The following is a 23082-nucleotide window of genomic DNA, read 5'->3' on the forward strand; positions in this document are numbered from 1 at the left end:
CAATTATATGAACACAGCACTTAAAGTGTTAAAAAGACTCGTCGAGAATCAAAATGTATTAAAATGATTCAAATTCAGCGTATCGATGAAAATCGTTTGGGGTAAATTGATATTGGAAATTTAGAGAGACAGAGGCCTCTCATCGATTAAAAGTTGTAGTACATAATGTAAACTGCTAAGGAGACCAAATAATAGATCCGTATTTTACTATGTACCGAACCGGCTCGCAATATATAATTGTATGGCAAATAGGGCTCATGAGCTCCCAATATGATGTAGAAGAAAGTTTTCTTTTTTTTTTTTTAGACGGTTGTGTATACATTTTTCGGTTTTGTCAAACGGCAAAATAACTACTGATTTTTTTTAATTCACAAACATAGTCACGGTTATTTTTTAACAGTCAATATGACTTTTCAGCGTATTGACTTAAATAAACACATACGCGGAAAATTTATACTGAAATCTCAACAACAGATGCCATTAAAAAGAAAAAAAGAATCATTTTATTTTCATACACTGCAAAACATTATTCAAGCGTCATACCCGTTGGAAAAAATATCATAATGAACTTTCAGTATTTTATATTCTTTTTATACATGTTTCATGATTTTAATACAGCAAATGCATTTACTGATGAGGTAATTTTGAATTTATTCTTTATAATATTATAATTTATTAAAAAAAATATATAAATTTTTTTTTTCTATAACCCTAGTGAATTATATAGTAGTAATAATTGGAGACACGTTAGTTTCATTATAACAGTATTCACATTTAGTGTTAAAAATAAAAATATGATGATTTTAGAAACTCGATGAAATTTATACATCGATATCTGAAGACCGTAGCGTGACTATAACTTTTTTTCAAAAGGAGATATATATGGGCGTTTGCAGGAATTCTGTATATCCCTACTTAAGTGACGAAGCAAAGCGCACAAAACATGGAATAACAAAAGAGGAAGCCGTCAGGATAATTGATTCGATGTGGCGTACGTTGAATAATAATAATTCAGTAATACATATTGTAAAATATATAACATGTGAAAACTAATGATCACTTTAATAAGGAATCTCGGCCACTGGCGGTTTGTTCCACAGGACGGGCAATTGTCAGGGGGGGGGAGGGAATTTTCCCTGCACCTTTCTCTGAGACCAAGTTATAGTTATATAGAACAAGTTACAAAAATATAAAACGCTTATATCTTGTTTTTACAAATCATGTTACAAAAAAAAATTATAACGGTTTTACAAATTGCAATATTAATATTAAAATATTCATTCTACGACATAACCAAAGAATTTTTTTTTTACGCGATTTTAAGTTGTTTGAAAAATAAACAAGTGAAACAATTAAAATTATTGCTTTTAGATTACTATTGGTATGTATAATAACCTTAATGGCCTTATATTGTTCATAAAAACGAAATAATAATAATTGCAACCACTCAATTCGTTACAGAATAATACGAGTAATCTAGATTGGTAAATTTTAATGTGAATATTTTACAATGATTTCTAGTTAGTTACGATATGTCGAGAGAGGAATTTAAAAAATCAATAGAATCAAAATTTACTGAAAAGGTAATTTTTAATTTTTTCTTTTTAATTATATGACACATTAAAAAAAACATTTAAACATGAAATACTCTATAAACCTAGTGAAAAATGTAATACTAATAACTCGAGATACATTATTTCTATTTAATAGTATTCATTTTTTGTACTAAAATAAAAAATGTAATGATTTTAGCAACTCCGTGAAATTTTTTTTGGTGTCTTACATACTCCAGAAATAAAGAAATACATGTGTTTCGAGTACGGTTGTACCAGTAAAGTTACTAAGCGTAGAGTTAAAACCTACTTACTGGAGCATCAACAGCAATATGGACTAAATGAAATGGAAGTCGAAGAGATAATTAAACCCTTGAGTGGTACGTCGAATAATAATAACTAATTTAGGAATATATAATATTGTAACATATTTAACATATGAAATGTGAATAACTAATGATCAATTTGATGTTGTACATAAACTATTATCGATAGGTAGCGTGCTTTTTTTTTTATATTTCTGAGGAGTACTTTAAATATTTTACAGATGTCGTCTGTAAAAATAATTAGGAAGAACCAGTTATACACATTTTAAACAATTTTATCTTCTCATTCTACGAAATATGTTACATAATAATTTTATAAAACGCAATAATAAGAATTGCAACCCGTCAATTCGTTACGGCAAAGTAAAGTTTGATATATTTTAATGTGAATACTTTTGTGTAATGATTTCTAGATAGTCATATGGAATGGTCGGAATTTAGGCGTTTAATTATTCTTGGAAATTATGATTGCTAGAAATAGGCAAGCAATGTTTTCAACCTTATACCATAACATAATAACTGAAGTTGTTTGTGATCAATGTCATCTAACTTATTTCATCGGAGAAACAATCACCGTCAATTGCATTGGGGATGACTAATTAGAAAAACATCATTAATATAGTAAAAAGTATTCACTTGCTTCTCAGTTTTTATAATTTAGACCATTTATCTTAGACATTAACTCATTAAAAATTATACAGTTATATTGTTACTATACTTAAATAATTATTCCAAACCACATTTGTATCGAAATTATCAAATGTAATGTATCTTATAATAAACCGTGTTACTTATGATTATAAACTCATTTGTTGCTTTTTACCTGTACACAGATTCGATTCAAAGTGGTTTTGAAAAAAGATTATTTCTTTTAATTATCCTCTTTAATTGCTTATTATAAGCCATTCAAACCGTATGTTTATTTGTAAATAAATAAAACTACTTCGATTCACTCGATTAATTAGCGATTAATTATTATCTGTACATTAAATTCTTTTGGAAAAAAAAATGTTAAGCAATTTGCAGAATTTAGAAATAAAACAATTATTCTCGATAATGTTAAGAAGAAACGACTTTTAGTTTTGGTATAGGCGCAATAAATAGGCAAAACAGGTACAAGCATGTAAACTGTAAAGAAGAACCAGAGTAAAATAGATAGGTAGATGTTTTATTACTTTGTTTGTGATGATATCACGTCCTAGTGATTTGCTTGATTGGTAACTTAACGATTTTGTACTGTACTTCAGTACAGTTACTATAATAACTACTATTGGGAGAAGGGATAGTATAAACTCCTCAATTTCTTTACCTTTTCCTAGTTGTTGAGGAAGCAGGACAATGGGATGTGGCTGTAAAACAATTATCCTTAGACAAGGTGAGTCGCATGAAAATAGATAACGAGAAACTCGTTATCTTTAAAAGAAACAAACAGCCCTGTGAAGCTACTTGACGACTTTTTTTATTGAGACTTATGATTTTTAAGTTGATTATTGAAACAAAAATATTTGTATTTCTACATTCAGTCTCGGGAAAAAACATAAATAACTGTATAAAACAACCAAGATGCTAACTTGTTTATTTTTAATGCATACCAAATTTTCTTAAAAATGGGCACTCCACAGTTGGGATGCTGGTACATTGGTCTGATGACCAGTGGACTTTTTGGTTTGTTTAGGCCAAAAATGAGACCCTAGTTTTTTTTAAATTGTTTTCCACTCGTTTTATGTCAAAAAGCCAGGAAAAATTGCTTCCTACATAACATGGAAAATTAGCTAAAGAACTAGAATCTTTTTACAGAATTGAAATTGGACCATCCTATAAAGTCGAAATTTTGTCTGGCTTTTTGGTCTAAAACAATCCAAAATGACTTATACTTATAGGACCAATTATTTAAATAAAAAATAATAGCTACCTTGAAGCTTGTAAAAATTAACCGACAAATTAATTTACTACATGGTTGAAATTGATTAAGACTTCTTTTTTCTTAAATATTACCTATATAAAACTCCTTAAAAACAGACAGTATGCAATATCTATAAATATAGAGACCACCCTCCAAAAAAATGATAGCTAATTTTTCTTCTTTCAGTTTGTTTTGGCCATTTTTATCAAACTTTTATTAGGCATGTCTCTTTTAAAAATTATTTTTATACAAATAAATCATGCCACTTTTTCAGAAATGTGGATTAAATTTATTTTTTGTCGAAAAGTTATAGAACTGAAGAATAAGTAAATTGTTAAGACATTTTGGACTGGAGGATTGAAAATTTAAATATATTTAAGTTTTGGTGTTATAAAGGACATAATATTATTGGAAATGATTTCTGATCTATGAACCTCCGCTTATGTAAAACCAGTGCACTCACAGCACCACATCAAAGCTTTTAGTTTTAAACGGTTAAATATATTCGTCTTTGCATTTATGCATTGATTTATTTTTAAAAACGTTTGTGTTTTTTGAATGTACATTTATTGATCAATGCAAATATTATACAGATAAATCCATTTAATTGGGTATTACACATTATTTGATTGCATTTACTCCAAAAAGCCTAACATATTAACTATTGAAATTTCTAATATATTTTTAATTTGTCGGTTAAATTTAATCATTTAATTTATGAAATGGGATAAAAGTAATAAAGATGGTACAATTGTTTGAAATAGACTTTCAGGAATTGAAAACTACTGATGGTCTCACAAACATCTAAAAATGTAGTAAATAAGTTGTAAAATAGTGCGCTAAATATTAAAAAAAAAAACATGTGGCCATACTTACAGAAAAATATCAAGGTGACTCATATACAATTTTATCGGTTTGAAAAAATAAAAACAACAGATATTATAGCGCTTACACATTTTATAAAAGCCATACCACATTATCTGATTTAAATGTATAAATACTTATAAAAATTAAAACAAAATAAATAGCGGCCTTTAATCGATTAATCAAGCGAACTTCTAAATATCAAGGCATTTTTTTAAACTTTATACCGAACAAATAAAAACATTTTTTATTTTAATTCTACCTACATGTGTAGTTTAATGTTTTTTTTATAATTTTACTTTGTCACGGTATAACATATTGCCATTTAGTTAGTATAATAAAAACAAGCCTAACAAATACCTTAGATATTTACCCGAAATTATTGTACTTACTTAATAACTAAAGTGTAGGTACCTATTTTTTTATACCGGTATAAATTTAACTACACTGGGCTCCAACAATACCACACATCCTTATATTAAAATGTTGGTACTTTTTTTGTAAAAGAGGCTAGATAGGTATTAGAGGCCTCTCATTTTGTGTACAATCTAAATTGTAATACATAAGCAGAAAAATATCGTGCGCGTGTATTGCTAAAATAATAACATGTTTTCACATTAAACTAGAAAAATATGTAGGTTACCTATGTACAAATATATCGGTTTGAAAAAAAAACAGATACGTATAATATATTAATGGCTTACGGTTAGGCTTAACTAAGTAGAACCCTACACATGTTTTGTATATGTATATATATAGGTTAGGTATATATATATATATATATATATTTTACTCGTATGTAGCACTTATGCTCTTTTGATTTATATTTATAAAGATTTTTTAATCGTTTAAATAAAAATGCCCTCAGGCAATTAAAAAAAAAAAAAGTTAGGTTAGAGGCTGTTATGTATAAAATATATATGCTTTACAAATTATGAAAATGATGTTTTTTTCCCTCTTCGGAACAAGGTGAAATGACTCCGACATATTTTCTATTATTGTAAAATATGTAATGTATATTCTAATCCATCTAAAACACTTCGTTAACTCGGTGTAAAAAGTTGTTAAGTAGAAGAAAAAAAGTAGAGATTCATCTTAGCTAATGGATATCTTAAGTAGATTATTATTTTTAAATAAATCGTAAAGTCAGAAATGAATATAATAAGAAATTTCTGCTTTATTCCAGGAATCAAATTCCTAACCGGTGTGTACGCGTTCATGTTTTGTAAGGCTAATTTTTTTAAAAAGTCTTTTTTTTCAACTTCTATCGCAGACTCAAAATAATTACCTGCCACTTTAACAACCGTTTCTCTTATACTAAAATGCAATACCAAATGATGAAACTGACGAACGTCCCACGTTAAGTGCTCAAGTATTTTTGGAAAAAATATTTGATGGTAGAAAATTTCCCCACAAAACCATTCCAACATGCGATAGTGAAGACCTTCTTTTAATGGTACGCGTTAAATAACGTTGCATGAGTATCAAAGAAATATAAATAACAATAATTGTATGCTCTAGAATGAATTCGCTAGAACGAAGGATCCACAAATAGAAAAATTTGAAACAAAAAGAGATGCATACGTTGCAGAATTAATAGCAAGTCCAGAATTCGATGGTTTGAGGAAAAGATTTGCAAATAAATTTCAGCTTGACTTGGACGTGGTTGACTACAGTAAGTTGTTAAAACTTTGTAATGTACAGGCAACAACTTCAGAAGTCGGGGCTTTTAACAGATAATAAATAATAATAAAAAAAAGTAGTAAGACTCATCAATGTTTATCTTTATTTTTTCTGAGGTGTGGTAAAAGGCTTTTGGGAAGTTTGCCGCTCAATGAGATTATACACAAATAATAATAATTTTATCATTTGCCAGACGTTTAGCGACGAAGATGCTAAAGTAATCATTCTTATATACCTTATTGTGTACAAGTGAGACGTGCAATTGATTCTGGCGAAATGTTTGCAGGTAATGTTACGAGCCGATGAAGATTATTGGGCTTTGTTTACTGCCAGTGACAATATTTACAACGCACAACTTGCTTGCGGTATGATAGAGCATATTGCATGTTTTTCGAAGAGGTATAATGTATGTTAAACACAAAAAAATTATTCAATAAAAATTAGTATCGGTTTGTTTCGAATCACACGTGTATGTTTTTTATTATGCATTTATACATATACATCTCTACAGTTTATTACATTGTGTTTCAAATATAAATTCTATATTAATCTCTATTTGGAAGTTATCTACTGTTACTCAGTACTAATCCTCAGTTATGATGGCCAGCACAGTTCCCCTACATCTTTTTCTTCAAATAACAAACTCTTTATTTTAAAAACGTGAAACAAATTGCAAAAAAAAATGTTTTCACTTGACTACCGTTTTACACATACTTAAAACAGTTTCCAGATATTGATGAAGATATTGTCAAGTTAATGTGTCTTGTGTTTTACATGTACCAAAATTAATCTCAAAATTATAATTTATTGTCGTAGTGTTATAATAACTTGGCGTTTATTTTATAATTATTATAAGTAATAAAATGATTTTAATTATTATTTATAATTTTTTTAGACATATGGATAGAAAACCTGGATTTTTATATAAATGTTTATGTGATATACATTATATCAACCTATTTTTAAATTTTAAACAAATGCAACAGCCAAAATGGAATAATACTTGTCTAAATAGAAATGTTATCACTTTAATACTTAAAATATAATTTTATACACATTATTGCTGCTTTTACAATAATTTGTATGCATGTTATTTTGTAGATCTATGAAACATTAATAATTAGACCAAAAAAAAACCTTTATGTTAAGACTTTAAATAAAATGGCTAATAACTAAGAAGTAATAATAACCAAACAGATAATATAATTTGTTTATGACCTCATAACTATTACATATACATCATAAAAACAGGATTTTAATTTTAAAATCGAAAAATTCAACAATATACTTTATATTTTATTTATTTTTTAACTAAATGGCAAATTATTATGGTGTATGATTAAAAGAGGAATAACAGATATGTACGTAGAACATATATTTGATGAATCCAAGGTTTAATACCGTAAAGCGTGTAGGTTCTACAGGATTAAAAATAAAATGCATACACAAAACATATTTTGTTTTTCATATAATTTAATTTGCTTAGTTTAGAAGGTGTACGCGTCTTACACAAAGTTGTTTTTTACAACTGATACCTACATAAGCCATTGCTCCACCTATTTACAGAGTAATTTTTTTATCGTCGGCCATTCAATATCTCACTGGAAATATTAGATTTTAAACATTACATTGATGTTTTTTTAGTAAAATGATAATTAACTAAAAACCAACGTCTTGCCAGAAGCCAAAAAAAAAAATTGAACGTGATAATAACGGTGGCCCATGGGTGCCAAGAGAAATTTCATCCGACATAGATGTCGTTATTATATAAATATTTAGTTATTCTGATCTAACATAATATTTTGATTTAATTACTATCCAGATAGTATCCTGTTACCGTTATTAATACATTTGGATGTGATGTACACAATATTATTTTTCACTTATAAATGTTATAAACTCGTAAACTATTAATTTTAATTTTATCTGAAACAATACATTTTATTTTATTTCAATTTTTAAAGTTATTAGATGATTGACAATAATTTGAAGATATTATTTTGAAATACATCGTATGACTGAATAGTGAATAAACTATTAAGTAAACATTGATAATAAAAGACGGTTGTACATGATAACATACTCGGTGTTTGGAGGTAGAGTTTACGTTGGTAGCACTGTTTCGGCTGGGGGGGCCTATTGTCTGTCAATGCGCGGTGACACTGCGTAACGATAACTCGGTTGCTTATGCTTGGAAGTCCGGAACTGTCGGGAGAGTTTTTTTTCTATTGTCCAAACAAAAAATCGCAATTTGTCGTTGTGACTTGTAGTTCTACGGTTATTTTTCGTCGTGTCTCCGATTTATTTATTTATTCAGTGGCCATTACCGTTTATTCCGTTCCATCTCTAGTCGCGCGAGTATTAAAATGTGAACCGCACGGCTATATGTGCTGGTGTTTGGTGTACTTAAGTAATTGGTGAAACCCGGAATCCCGTGCGGTGGTTCGGCCTTGTGTGCAACGACTACATCGGTGTCGATTATCTGATTTGTTTTTTTTTTTGTCGTTCATTCGAAATATATGGATCGTTTTATTACAACATTCGGCGCTCTGACATCGAAACATTGTAGTAAACGTTCCACCCGCGACACGTCGCACGTCGCCATCAATCTATTGAACGGTCAATTAACATCCAAGAAGAAAGCTTCAAAGCATATTGAAGCTTTCGAATCAGCATTCATGGAACTATGAACCTGGATTCATTGTCATATACGTTGTCGCAAATCAGCTATCTCGTCGCTAATTTGTCGAAAAAAAACTACAAGTCTAGCGTTCAGGAAATATCAGACGTAAGACTTGACGCTAAGCTAAGCTATTGCAAACATAACTGTTGTCGACCTCTATTTAGTATTCTATGTATATTTTGTTTTATTAGTTAATTAGAGGAGCTTGAAAACTTGGTTTTTCTTATATCACTCCCTTTAGCTGTTGTATTTGTTGTAATGGACGCATTATGGTGTCGTTTTTGGTAATTATAATAATTCGCCCACAACAGAAAAACACAACTCCCAATCGAACCCCGTTTTAATGTAAAATGAAATGTACCCATAGAGTTATCGAAAACAAATTTTAACGATACATTTTTTTTTACTACTTATTTTAATAATAAGTTTGCAGGCCATATAAACTGTATATCCCATTTTATTATTATCTGAATAATTTTGATAGCGCTGTTTTTTTTATATAATTGTATAATGGCTTAGAGAAAAAAACTTTTGGAATCATGTACAATTTACCTTAATATTATGATCTAAAATTGTATCTATACAGACTATTTAAACGTTGGCTGCCGGCAGCCTTGCTTACGTTTCGCTAAAGGTCAACCATATTTTATTGACAATTGTGCTGTCGCCATACGGTGTTCAACGTCTTAAAAAAATGTCTTACTCATTCAAAAACGCTAGTATTTTTATATCGTTTGAATTGAATTTTATTTTTATAACATTGTCTATTGTTAATATATAAAGCAATTCAACTTCCTCAATGTGGTGATAATATCACGCTCAAACATCTAAAGAACAGAAATGCATTTAAGCCGTATTTTTTCCATCTATGTTTTTTTTAAGAATAAGTATTATATTAATAATAAATTATAATGTACCTGTCTTTGGTGGTCTTACTACAATAGAAATAAAAACTAATAAAATCTTAACTCTGTTTCAATTTATAGCATTAGGCGCTTGGTTAAGGCAATTTAGTAGACGTCACACTACCTATTTAATAAGTAGTATGAATAGGAATTCAGCATCTATATAGCTTTTTAACATCTAATTAATAAAATGTCATTCTGATAAACTTTTGTTAAACATTTTATACGTGATTAATTTTTAAAGGCAATCCAGCTGCAAGGATTTGAAGCAGATCGACATCTACTCCGTTGCCTATTTTCTCATATCGAGTTGAGAGATATCGAAGGTCCTCGAAATATATCACATAAGGATTATTATCAAGTTCAACATTTGGCGCAACAGTGTAAAACACTTTTAAATAAGCCTTCGCTTACTTCAATTTTGTGTTTTGCACTTGACAATCCGCTTGCAACTTTAAAAGTAATTAAGGCTTATATTTATTATCATATAACTGTTAATTTTTAATTTATTTAAAATCCACAGCCATTAAAACCATCAATACAGCTATTCGTACAGCTAAGTCGAATTTTACATCTCAGTCCTGTGCAGGAAGTTGTTTTTGGGTTGGTTTGTCTGGAATCGGCCAACTATTCAACATTCGCTTTACAGTTTGTGAAACAAAAACTACCCGAACTAATTAAATTGTACATTAACTCAGGTGTGAAAATATTCATGAAAGTTAAATATATTGTTTGTTAATCTACACTAAAATTCTATATCTATCAACTTATATATTTTTCAGAGGACAACACTGATCAAGTAACTGAAGGAGGATTACACGATTCTAGTCCTGAAGTTCTTCATTTGATTTTAAGTCACGTATTCACCGTTGATGATAAAGATTTTGGTATGATAAAAATGTTTAACAAAAATTAAGAATAAATGTAACGTTAACGATAATTATTTCAGGTATAAGTAAAGAAGTTAAGGAAGTTTTGTTGCAAAATTTACGGCGAGATTTTCCCCTCGAGGTCGCTCCTGTTTTATTGGCTCCTCTGATTTATCCTGATAAACCTGACCGCCCAATGGAAAAAATAAATCAAGATACAGCGTCCATTTCTAACACTATGGTAGTTTTCTATTTATCTTTTTATCTACTATTACTAAGTATAAATACTTTTTGTTTACAGCTAGAACCACTGTTAGCCGATTTGATAATGGAAATGGGCTATTCGGCTTGTTCTTCGTTGGAAGAATGCCGTCGGCATTTACTGTCGGTGACTGGTGGAAATAATCCATCCATTACGTTTGGTCCACAGTCTATTGCTAAGGTTTTATCAATGATGATACGCACTCACACCGGCTTAGACTCACAGATGACGTTGCCGTTCTGGCCTGGAGATAACAGTAGTCATGATATTGACAAAACATTGTCTAATGCAAATACTTGGAATGTCGAAGTGTTTGTACACACCGTTAAAGATTTGGTAAGATGTACATTTTTTAAATAACTGAGTTGGACACTAGAATCTCGTGTTTGAATCCGATATTAAATTTACTATTTTCTTTCAGAACCCATCGCTCTCTTGGTTAGATGTAGTCAAAGAATTGGATCATGCCGATTTTATTATTAAAGATAGACAAGGTTTAGTGGTTTTGTTTTCAACTGTTCGTCTTGGCCTCAAAGGTCAAGGATATCATATGGAAAACTTTCCTGTTGAAATGATTTACAGACACTGGTCACACTCTGAAGCACAAGTAATTAAAAATAATCTATTTAAAATATGTACACGTGTAAGATGTTAAATTACATTTATTTTATTTTAGATGTCTCTGGTACAACATATTCTTCAAAATTCTGACGTCTTTTGTTTTGCTGATTATCCATATCGTTCGGTGTCGATCGACTTGTTAAAAGTGATTCCCGAAGCTGACAACAAAGACATAAACAATTGGTACACTTATTCATTTAGCTAATATCTATCAGTAGATATACATTTTTTTAAAAATATTGTATTTTATTATGAATAAAGGCGTTCGATTGAACTTGTCGACCTAATGCTATTTTTGGCCGAACGAGGTCTCTGCTATCAAGTACAAGAATGTTTGAAGTTTCCAGCTCAAAAATGTCCCGATTTGTTAGCTCTCGCTCTTATTCAATCCAATGGACCATTGAGTTTGGTCAGACACGAAATGATCAGCGGTCTCATACCGATTTTCCTTGGCAACCATAGCAATGCTGCTGTTATTTTGCATCATGCATGGAACCATCAGGTATTTTATACAATTCTTATTTTGTTTGCCCTCAAACCATTTTACGTTGTTATTCATAACTATGTTGATTCTAGAACGTTGGACTCAAACATACTTTGGTTCAGGCGATGAGTGAATGGTACGTGCGCAGTGACCACGACCATGTAAAACTTTCACGGATTTTAGACATAGCCCAAGATCTGAAAGTAATAATAATTAAAAATGGCTTTTCCCTCAACAACTCAATGTGTAATTTGATCAAATTTTTTTCCTCCAGGCATTATCGTTGTTACTGAGCGTTCAGCAGTTTCCCTTTGTCATAGATCTAGCTTGCTTAGCTTCACGTCGAGAATATTTAAAATTGGACAAATGGCTTTCTGATAAAATTCGTGAACACGGTGAAAGCTTTATATCTGCATGCGTTAAATTTTTACAGGTAGGTGAATTCAAAATATTTAAAAAAACAAAATTGTATTTTACAATCATGTTGAATGTTTAATAATTGCTCTTAGAAACGATGCCCGCAACTAACAGGATCGTCAGCTAAAGATGAGAATTTATCAAAATACACACCGTTATCATCCGAAACTATATTAACAATGTTGAACTGCCTAAGAAATATTAATACTGGGTGAGTTTTTGACTTCAGTATAATACAACCAAATATTATATTAAAATTATGTTTTATGACATAGTATTGTAATATTTTTTTAATAAGAACTATTAATTCTGTCATGTAATTAAATATAAAAAAAAAACCAATTTTACAATAATAATTGCCAACAATTATTTGCAGAAATATTTCTCAAGATCTGTCCGAAGCTATTTTGATGATGGTAACCAATTGTACAAACATGTACATTTCCAAAGTGGCTTCAGCTCGTATTAATCCGACTGCTCCGCCACCATCTATTTTACGTACAGCTCAACACCATAGACCTATAGAAGGTCCATCTCCACAAGTGTTGGTCGATCAACTGACTGGGCTTGCTACCAGTCTTGCTAGTCTTGGACTCAACCCTTCAGTACAATCTGGTTCCACGTTTACTTTACCAGGTTTGAATATCATATATCATGTCTAATACTTTTTTAAAACAATTTTTTACTCAAATTTTATAAAACATTTTGTGTAGGGTCTTTGGGACAATTAGTTCAGACACCTGGATCGCCGTCTCGAAATCTAGTCGGCGGCAATGCTTCTGGCCATAGCGGATTTTCCATTATGACACCGTCTACAAATGCTCCGGGTCCGGCTGTTTCTAGTCAGCTATCGGGACCATCCAATATGCTGGGACGTTTGCCTCCTCAACAATCGACACCTTCGGCGATCGGCAAAGCTAACCATCTCAGTAAGTATTGTATTTAATCAACCTGAAGTTTTGTTTGTTTCTTTTAATTTATTAGTTGTTTTGTTTTTTTTTTAACAAATTATTAATAATAATAACCTATTGATAAAATAGACGTACAGTTGATATGACAACCTAGTTTTTCTACAAAATGTACTTAAACAAACAAAACACATATTATTTTATAGTACTTGAAATTTTGTCTGTATCTTTTTCTAGTTATGTCTCTGTGAATGTGCTATTACAGATTACCATAACTTAATGTGTTATATAATATATAAAAACATAGTATTTTTTTTTCCATTCTGTATGAATTGTTTGTTTTTATTTAGTTGACAATAGTTTATTCAACGACGGTAGTATGTCGTTTCCCATACCGAAAGATATTGAGGATGAAGCTAATAGTTACTTCCAGCGTATTTATAACTTGGCACCTCACCATTCGCTGTCCATTGACGAAGTGCTCGAGATGTTGAAAAGATTTCAAGATTCTCCAGTTAAACGTGATAGGGTATTTGAAATTCTTATCTACATTATAAATGCCGTTTATGATTTTGATTTACAATTTAATGTATTGTATTAATTGTTTAGGATGTATTTGGCTGCATGTTGAAAAATTTGTTTGAAGAATACAGATTTTTTCCAGCATATCCAGAAAAAGAACTTATCACCACTGCTCATTTATTCGGCGGTATAATCGAACACGGTCTGGTTACGTAAGTGTTTATTTAAGACTTTTAGTGTGTGTATACCTGTGTGCAGTGTTGTTATTCCTATTAATATCTTTTTAGAAATTATAGAGCTTTAGGTCTGGCCCTTCGTTTTATTTTGGATGCCTTAAAGAAAACTCCAAATTCAAAAATGTACAACTTTGGAATAACGGCGTTGGAACGTTTCAAACATCGTTTGAAAGAGTATCATCAGTATTGCGTACACATTACGGCTATTCCTCATTTTCAGCAATTTCCACAACATATTATTGAGGTGCCTAGAATTAAAATTTTAAATATTTCGGTTGCTGGTTAACTATAAATTTCAAGTGTACATGTTTTGTGTTTTTAGTATGTCGAGTATGGCAAAAATCAACAAGATCCTCCATCGGCAAGAGTTATGGATTTGGCCGCAACGAGTAACGGCACCATATCACAAGGAGGATCATTCATGCCCAATCCACACAATGCGTTTAAAGCCCAAAGTATTACTACTACAACCACGACAACTACAGTGTCTTCTGCATCGTCCAAACTCATAACTACCAATTCTGTAATGCCATCTAGGGTGAGTTTTTCGACATTAGACTATAGCTGCTTTAGGACAGTATTTTGATTTTTTTTTTAAACATCAATACTTTTATAAAATGTATGGATATATTACAAAAAAAAAAACTAACAATATTGGGGTGATACAAAAAAATAAACCAAACGTCAGCTTATACAGATATTATTAAAGCTTTATGTAATAAATTGTTTCCCTCCTGTTCCCCGGCAAAGTATTCGCAATATAAATTTGCGGCTGTTTGACGCAACATTTATAATAAAAAATATTTTAAATTAAATATTCATTTAGTATTTTATAATGATGTCTTTGTACTGATTAGATAATTATTATTTTGTATAGCCATCTATTGCAAATACCACAAATATCGACACACTGCTCGTTGCAACAGAAAAAGATGAAAAGTTAATTGTCCCACCCGAAAACGTCCAAGACAAAATAGCGTTCATTTTTAACAACTTGAGTCAAGTTAATCTTTCGACAAAGGTCTGTTATATTTTTAGTGTATTCGAAGTTTGAACTTAATTGTAACTAATTATTTTAAATAACTCTGTTTTGTATTTTCAGTGTGAGGAGATTAGAGATATTATCACCAACGATTATTTGCCGTGGCTATCTCAATATTTAGTTATGAAACGTGTCAGTATTGAGCTAAATTTCCACACATTGTACTCAAACTTTTTAGACTGTTTGGGCAATGAAGGTTTGAACTCGTTGATCATATTGGAGACTTTCAGAAACATAAGAGTGAGTTATCAGTGTTACAGTATATTATTTTATTGAGGTACAATCTTTGTAATGTTTTGTTGTTTTTTTTTCATTAGGTTTTATTGAAAAGTGACAAAGGAATGGCCAATTTTTCAGATAGATCTTTGTTGAAAAATTTAGGTCATTGGTTGGGTATGATTACGCTGGCTAAAAATAAGCCTATATTGTTGGACGATATTGACCTCAAAATGTTGCTGGTTGAAGCCTACAACAAAGGTCATCAAGAGTTGTTATTTACTGTGCCTTTTATTGCCAAAATTCTTGAGTCATGTGCTAAAAGTAAAGTAAGTAAAACAAAAAAGTTTATTTTGAATCTATCACTGGGTAGTTTGTCTTAATAATACATCAACATATTACATTTGGATATTTAACATATTAACTTAGTTTTATTGACGTGTCAAACTTTAAATAAAAGACAAAATCATGTACTAATGTTGTAATGTATTAAAATATAATACTCAAAATAAAAATGTGGGGAATTTTTTTTAAGTATTTAAATAAAGGCTATTAATTTTTCACAATTTTAACAGCATTATTGATTGTCCTTATATTTTTTGGGTTTGGTTTCTTTCCAGAAGCTATTCAATATTTAACCTGTATGTCAAAAGTTGTTGATTTAGCATTTATTTACTTATATACAAAATGTTGATTTTTTTTTTGGCTATACATAATTAAATTTTATTATCTTTCATAGGTATTCAGACCGAGGAACCCTTGGACGATGTCTGTCATGAACTGTTTAGCTGAACTTCATCAGGAACCTGGATTGAAATTAACATTGAAGTTTGAAGTCGAAGTGCTTTGCAAAGCTTTGAACATTGATCTCAAAGTAAGTTGATTGACCAGTAATATACATATATATATATATATATATATATTCACATGGTAGTTAATTAATTAGTACTTAAAAATTAATTGATTATAATAATAATAATAATTGTAACTATGTTTATAAAAATGTAATTATATTATTCATTTTTAAGGATTTGAAACCGGGTTATGTGTTAAAAGATCCTGAAATTGCCAAAAAATTAGAACATCAACTATCGTCTAATTCAGAAAACGCGAAACCTCAACCACAAGTACAACAAAGTGTTCCAGAGCAACCTAAAGTTTCTGTTCCAACGCCTCAACAACGACACACGCCTATTCTTCAAAGTAAAATATTTATAAGTAAATATATATATTATGTATTTATATATTTATATTGTAGTTGAAGCTTATTTAGACACTTCTTAAGAAATCCAGCATGTTACATACAGCGTAAATACTTTAAATTTTAAAAATTTAAACACAATTTTAATTGAAATTTCAATAATTTAGCATAAGCGTCGGTTTATTGTGTTAACAATTTCAATTTTATCTTCTTGTATCTAGTCGACGGTTATTATTCTAATAGCTTCCTAGTTTTTTTAATTAGACTTTTGTTTTTAATCAATATTAAGTGTGTTTGTTGTATTATGTGTAGCGATCGTTTCTTCCCAAGCACAACAGCCAATCACCTCTTCAACTGTCCAATCTATGACTTCAAATACAAGATTTAACGATGAATTGGTTGGCCACGTAGTGGCAGCAGGAGGAGTCACAACACTGACATCGACCGGAAGTATGGGCATCAGTGGTACGCCAGGAATGTCGCCACCTCTTCCATTAGTTGAGCCTAAATTCAATTATGTTACTTTCAACACTGCCAACTCTTCGCAAATAATGTCAATGATCACTATCAATTCTCAAGTAAATAATAAGCTAATTTAATAAATATTTAAAATAACGTATTATTATTGTTTGTTAACTAAAATGATTAACATCTACAGATACCATTATTTATAAATCAACCAACACTTAAGACTTATGTGCGGGCAGCAATCGAAAGATCGATTCAAGAGTGGATTAATCCCGTAGTGGAAAGATCCGTTAAAATCGCAGTCATCTCAACTGAGAATATTGTTAAAAAAGTAAATTTAACAGTTTAATTAATATGTGTAAATTGTGTGGGCTTGTTTTTATTAAAAATATTTTTTTTAGGATTTTGGTATGGATCCAGATGAGTCTCATTTACGTAAGGCTGCACATTGTATGGTTAGAAACTTAACCTCTGGCTTGGCTATGATTACGTGCCGCGAACAGATCATACAAACATTAATCACTAACTTGAAACAACACTTCTTGAACGTATTGATTGTAAGTGTATTAATGATTTAAATGTAACTGTGATTTCCTATAATTTGTATGTTTGTTTTCAGTCACCGACTCAAACTCAAAAAGAAATGATTGACTATGCGTGTAACATGTGTGCAAATGATAACTTGGAATTAGCGTGCGCCTTTGTTCAGAAAACCGCCACTGAAAAAGCCGTGATTGAAATCGATAAATATCTAAAAACTGTAAGTCAATTTTAACAACATTATTAACTATAATTTTAATTTTGTTGAAAATTAATTGATTCGTCTCACCATCATTATTTGATAGGAATTCGAAAGACGCAGTTTGTCTCGAATGGAAGGCCGTCGCTACTGTGACCAAATCGTGGCTAGTGGTCAGGCCGAATTTTTGCCAGATACACTACGTAATAAAGTAGGTTTACCGCTTCCGCAAATGATAGGAATTTATGAGGAATTTGCCAGAAACATACCAGGATTCCAACCGTTGGACAGAGAAGCCGTTTCATTATTCATGCCCAAGACTGTAAGTATTCTTCAGAGTTTATTGTCTTGGCAAGCGAAAATTATTATTGGTTTTGATAAACAATTACAGTAGTTACTAATGATTGTGGTAATTTTTCATAACTAGGGTATCCCTCCGGATGAGATAAGTGTCGTTTATGAGAAACTCATCAGTGAAATTGAAGCGCTCCTTCAATTGTATATGACAAATCAACGTATCCTGTCCAATACGACACAGCCATCAAACTTGCACGGCGTGTTGGAGGCAATGATGTCACTGAGAAGATGTCGAGATGTTGTGACAGCTGCAAGTGTCGTCAACAAAGTGAGTGATAAAATTTGTTTGTGATATTGAAATACGTGTCTAATGTTTATGTATTTTCCATATTATTTTAAAGGTCGTCGAGAGCTATTTAGATGGACTAAGCCCTTCTGCAAATCAAGATTTGGATATGAGCATCAGATATCGAGACATTCACCTCAGTATATTCAGAGCATTCCAAGATCCACGTGCTTATAATTTGCAGTGGACAAACAAAACCATAACAAAGTAAGTTTTTTTTATTTTTTATCATGCACTTAGACAAAATATGTTTGTTAATGTTGTTTGATTTTTCCATAGGGCTCTAATGGAGTCTAGGGATGAATTGCGGTTCAATTTGGACGCCGTCGATTTATTGATTCGTGCTGGTATGGTGAATATTAGCATGTACGACATGCACTTGGCCTTATCGATCGATAACGGAACCAACTATGTCGCTATGGCGTACGTTAAACAATTTTTACAAAATTATCTCATCGACAATCGATCTAATTCTCCGATTACCGAACACCATTTACAAGCGACAATCGAGGCTTTGAACACAGTTGTGCTCAGTGGTCGTCCTACACCTGACGGGTATGTACTTATTCAAAGATGCATTTTAAATATATGTATGCCAATTTTGTAATTGTGTGATGAATTGTATGTATTTAGGCTGGCAGCGCTCATCGAAGTAATAAGACCATCGCAGGCAGAAAACAATGCTTCCGTGGAAAGAATAACGAGTGGTAGTGGTGGTGGCGGTGGTGGCAGTAGTAACTCAACTGCTCATATACAACATGGAATGTTACAAGTTAGTATAACAATTTTAAACTGTTATAAAATGTACTATTTTGTTCTGGGTTTTTTTTTTTATATATATATTAAAAGACTAGCGGTGGTTTAGTCGTAAGATAATCTATGTACTAATACGAATACACCACTGGCTACTTGTTGTAATTGATTAATTAATTATTGATTCACAATTATTATGAACAGGGAAGAGATTTTGATGATCCACCTGGACTTCTGGAAAAAACTGAATACTTGCTGAAAGAATGGTTGACTATTTACAGTGCCGCGCCCAACAGAGATCCCGGAAAGACATTTAGCGTTTACATTCACCAAGTACGTCAATATTTTTTTTTAGCTATAAATTAAAATGATTAATTTTAACACACACGATGGTGTTTGTAGATGAATGTTCAAGGAATTTTGAAGTCTGACGACATAATAACTCGTTTCTTCCGACTGAGCACACAAATGATGGTCGAATTATGTTATCGGCAAATACCTGATCAGACACAGTCTCCGTCCACGGTACGAGCCAAACTTTTCCACACCATTGACGCCTACGTGAAGCTCATAGTGCTGTTGGTAAAACACTCTGGCGATGCAAATGCAATCACCACGAAAACTAATCTCTTGAACAAAGTAAATACAGTGTTGTAGTTTTTTTGTTTATATTACCCAACATTTATTGTTTATTGTGATTTTCAGGTACTTGGAATTGTTGTTGGAGTATTACTTCAAGATCATGATGTACAAGCCACTGATTTCCATCAATTACCGTATCATAGAATATTAGTTACTCTATTCCTCGACTTGAACGCACCCGATCCTGTACTAGAATCAATCAACTACCCAGTAAGGATTGTGATAAAATATTGAATAAAACGTAACACTTCTTATTTGTCTATTATCGTGTATTAGATATTGGCAGCTTTTTGTCATACTTACCACCTGCTACGTCCGAGAAAAGTTCCCGGTTTTGCTTATGGTTGGCTGGAATTGATATCTAATCGCATATTTATCGGTCGACTTTTGGGATTAACTCCGCAGCAAAAGGTAATTGAGATATAAATAGAAAGACATCTTTCAATGTATATATTAATAAAAATAAATTTAGCGACAGCGCACTTACGATCAAACGCCTGTTACTGATGTCCAGGGTTGGAATTTCTATGCCCAACTGCTGATTGACCTGTTCAAATACTTGGCGCCATTCTTGAGAAACGCTGAACTTGCCAAACCCGTTCATTTACTATACAAAGGAACATTACGAGTATTGCTGATATTACTACACGATTTCCCAGAGTTCTTGTGCGAATTCCACTACGGATTTTGTGACGTCATTCCGCCTAATTGTATTCAGGTTGGTTGTTATAGTGTGTATTTAGTTATCGATTTTCTGTACCACTACAAAACGTATTTTTTTTTTAATCCTATCAGATGAGGAATTTGATATTGTCTGCATTCCCGCGAAACATGCGTTTACCAGATCCGTTTACGCCCAATTTGAAAGTCGACGTTCTTCAGGAAATATCTTTATCGCCAAAAATTAGTCCAGACTTTCAATGTTACATTCAGCCCGCGAGCTTCAAAAAGGTTAATTTATTTGTTTAACAGATTATAATTATAAATAAAAAATCTTTTAAGTTAAACTAATATATGTTTTTTGTGTCATGTAGGATTTAGATTTATATCTCAAGACAAGAGCTCCGGTGACATTTTTGTCCGAGATTCGTACTACAATGCAACAGAGTTGTTGCGAACCCGGCATGCGTTACAATTTATCACTCTTGAACGCTATCGTCTTGTATGTTGGTACTCAAGCTATACAGCATATAAGGAGCAAGGGTTTAGTGCCCAATACTTCTACAATTGCCCATTCTGCTCATATGGACATATTCCAAAACTTGTCTGTGGACCTCGACACTGAAGGTAAAATACAATCTGCATTATGCACGTGAATGTGTATCAACAGTTAATACTTAAAATAATAATTATTTTTTATCATCTTGTAATATGATTATTTTATTTTTTACAGGTCGTTACTTATTTTTAAACGCTATTGCTAACCAGTTACGTTTTCCAAACAGTCATACTCATTATTTTAGCTGTACTCTTTTATATTTGTTTGCCGAAGCTAACAGTGAAGCCATTCAGGAACAAATAACACGGTCAGTAATTTATTAAAACAAACTTAATTTTTTATTTAAGTATCAATTATTATTTTATTAATGGTTATATGTAATTAATTACAGAGTACTTTTGGAGAGACTAATTGTCAACAGACCTCATCCGTGGGGCTTATTGATCACGTTTATTGAATTAATTAAGAATCCAGCTTATAAATTTTGGCACCATGAGTTTGTGCATTGTGCACCTGAAATAGAAAAGTGAGTGTCTTAAATAATGGTCATAGTTTGGTTTGATTAGCTAAGTTGTGTTAGCGTTTGATTGAATTTCCTATACAACACACAATTGTAATTTATCAATGAATTCTTTGTTTTAGGCTTTTTGAATCAGTCGCCCGTTCATGCATGGTTCATAAGCAACCAAATAACACGTCGGATGCTGCCGAAACATCGGACATATAATATATTACATTTAATGTATTAATTAGATAATATACATTTTATATCATATACTTTTGTTTTATAGTTTTATTTGATGAAAAAAACTAACTAAAAGAATATAATAATATATTATGTTAATACACGATCAAAAGACGATATTATAATATAATTTTTTCAATTGCTTTATTGTAAAACTGATCAAATATGAGAATGTAAAGTATGTTTATTGTAAATTGTAAAAAAAAAAAAAAAAAACAATAATAATGAATATTTATGTAGATTTGTTTAAAGGGTAGTGAATTTTTAATCTCCGTGTATAAAATCATACATAATATTATATATTACTTAAGTACCTATTTATAAAATAATGATTTCAATAAAACACAAATTAATAATAATGGTATGTATTCATTTCATATTACTATTACTTTGTTTACATTGTTGTACATTACGTGTTGAGGGGTGTTAACGCTTGACGAGTAACCGTACAGGTTATATAGGTTGTACCGAGACGGAAGACCGATATCCGGTCTTAAATTGTTTTCGATAGACTTAAATAAAAAAACAACTGGATAAAGTAGAGAGGTAAGGTAAAGAAAAAAAGTTGTGCCCCCATGCTTGGCTTTCGGCCAACCTGGCTTGATTGGCTCTAGTCCAAGTCTTGGTCGCCGGGTACTGCTGGCACTAATCCGAATTTCTGCATATAGATGCTACAAACGGCGAAAGGGCCAACACCTTAAACCCGTTTACCTGTTCAGGGTGGCGACGACACAGCCATATCTTACAACAGCCTGCTGGTGAAATATTGAAAAACCTTGCGAGTACATTTTGCCGGTTGAAAATGCTACACAAACAGCCGAAATTCGACAAAATAAAAAAAGGAATTGTAATAATAAAAAGATGGGCTTAAAATTGTATTTTTAGTATTATAGTGGATACAATATGTAGCTTGAACTATACCTACACTATATGTAAATACTTTTTTATATATTATGCTAAAGGAACAAAATCGTACTTATTTGTTATGTTATATCTAAAGGTTAAGAGACGATTGCAAGGGAGAAAATAATAACAACAAAGATAATTTGAAATTGGAGCACACGAAACATTTCAAAAGAGATCAAATTCGACACCGTTAAGAAGACACTGTTCGCCTTTGATACACGGTACAGTGAACTCAAAAACTCCAACTAACCTGGCAGGCTTGTAAAAATGAA

The 23082-nt window shown here is 31.3% G+C and overlaps 1 protein-coding gene and 1 long non-coding RNA gene across 6 annotated transcripts; both read left to right on the forward strand.

Moving 5' to 3' along the window:
• Window positions 1–5830: 5830 nt before the first annotated feature.
• LOC126842601 (uncharacterized) lies at window positions 5831–6726 on the forward strand. 2 transcript variants are annotated; one of them, XR_007686362.1, is made up of 4 exons: window positions 5831–5850; window positions 5920–6102; window positions 6168–6321; window positions 6616–6726. It is a non-coding gene; the product is annotated as an uncharacterized LOC126842601 (long non-coding RNA). The 2 variants fall into 2 exon arrangements; XR_007686363.1 differs by having other exon boundaries at window positions 5837–6102.
• Window positions 6727–8521: 1795 nt separating this feature from the next.
• Window positions 8522–22086, forward strand: LOC126842608 (CCR4-NOT transcription complex subunit 1). Of its 4 annotated transcripts, none has more exons than XM_050579649.1 (42): window positions 8522–9117; window positions 10162–10377; window positions 10441–10615; window positions 10700–10804; window positions 10867–11027; window positions 11088–11384; window positions 11470–11655; window positions 11725–11852; window positions 11931–12171; window positions 12246–12356; window positions 12428–12586; window positions 12663–12781; window positions 12947–13206; window positions 13284–13499; window positions 13829–14007; window positions 14088–14212; window positions 14288–14480; window positions 14559–14774; window positions 15114–15257; window positions 15339–15518; window positions 15596–15823; window positions 16234–16368; window positions 16523–16712; window positions 17008–17273; window positions 17354–17494; window positions 17565–17720; window positions 17783–17923; window positions 18009–18224; window positions 18330–18527; window positions 18601–18752; window positions 18825–19100; window positions 19179–19317; window positions 19503–19631; window positions 19701–19937; window positions 20004–20150; window positions 20217–20351; window positions 20413–20658; window positions 20736–20891; window positions 20975–21227; window positions 21334–21466; window positions 21551–21685; window positions 21802–22086. In XM_050579649.1, the coding sequence occupies exons 1-42, from the start codon at window positions 9016–9018 to the stop codon at window positions 21884–21886; spliced, it is 7407 nt and encodes a 2468-aa protein (XP_050435606.1). In that variant the 5' UTR covers window positions 8522–9015; the 3' UTR covers window positions 21887–22086. The 4 variants fall into 4 exon arrangements, with proteins under 4 accessions (XP_050435606.1, XP_050435609.1, XP_050435607.1 ...); XM_050579652.1 differs by having other exon boundaries at window positions 20455–20658; XM_050579650.1 differs by having other exon boundaries at window positions 14297–14480.
• The last annotated feature ends 996 nt before the right edge of the window (window positions 22087–23082 follow it).

The sequence above is a fragment of the Adelges cooleyi genome, unplaced genomic scaffold, assembly GCF_023614345.1.
Source record: "Adelges cooleyi isolate 19-005CV unplaced genomic scaffold, UGA_ACOO_1.1 ACOO_flye_CR_arks_rails_tigmint_CR_PRNA_55, whole genome shotgun sequence".
Taxonomy (NCBI): Eukaryota; Metazoa; Arthropoda; class Insecta; order Hemiptera; family Adelgidae; genus Adelges; species Adelges cooleyi.

Excerpts from the sequence above, each read along its gene's own strand:
- LOC126842608 (XM_050579649.1), top strand. The coding sequence starts at position 9,016 with ATGAACCTGGATTCATTGTCATATACGTTGTCGCAAATCAGCTATCTC. Across the intron at positions 10,805-10,866 it reads CGTTGATGATAAAGATTTTG|GTATAAGTAAAGAAGTTAAG; the intron begins GTATGATAAAAA and ends TAATTATTTCAG. Across the intron at positions 20,892-20,974 it reads AGCCCGCGAGCTTCAAAAAG|GATTTAGATTTATATCTCAA; the intron begins GTTAATTTATTT and ends TGTGTCATGTAG.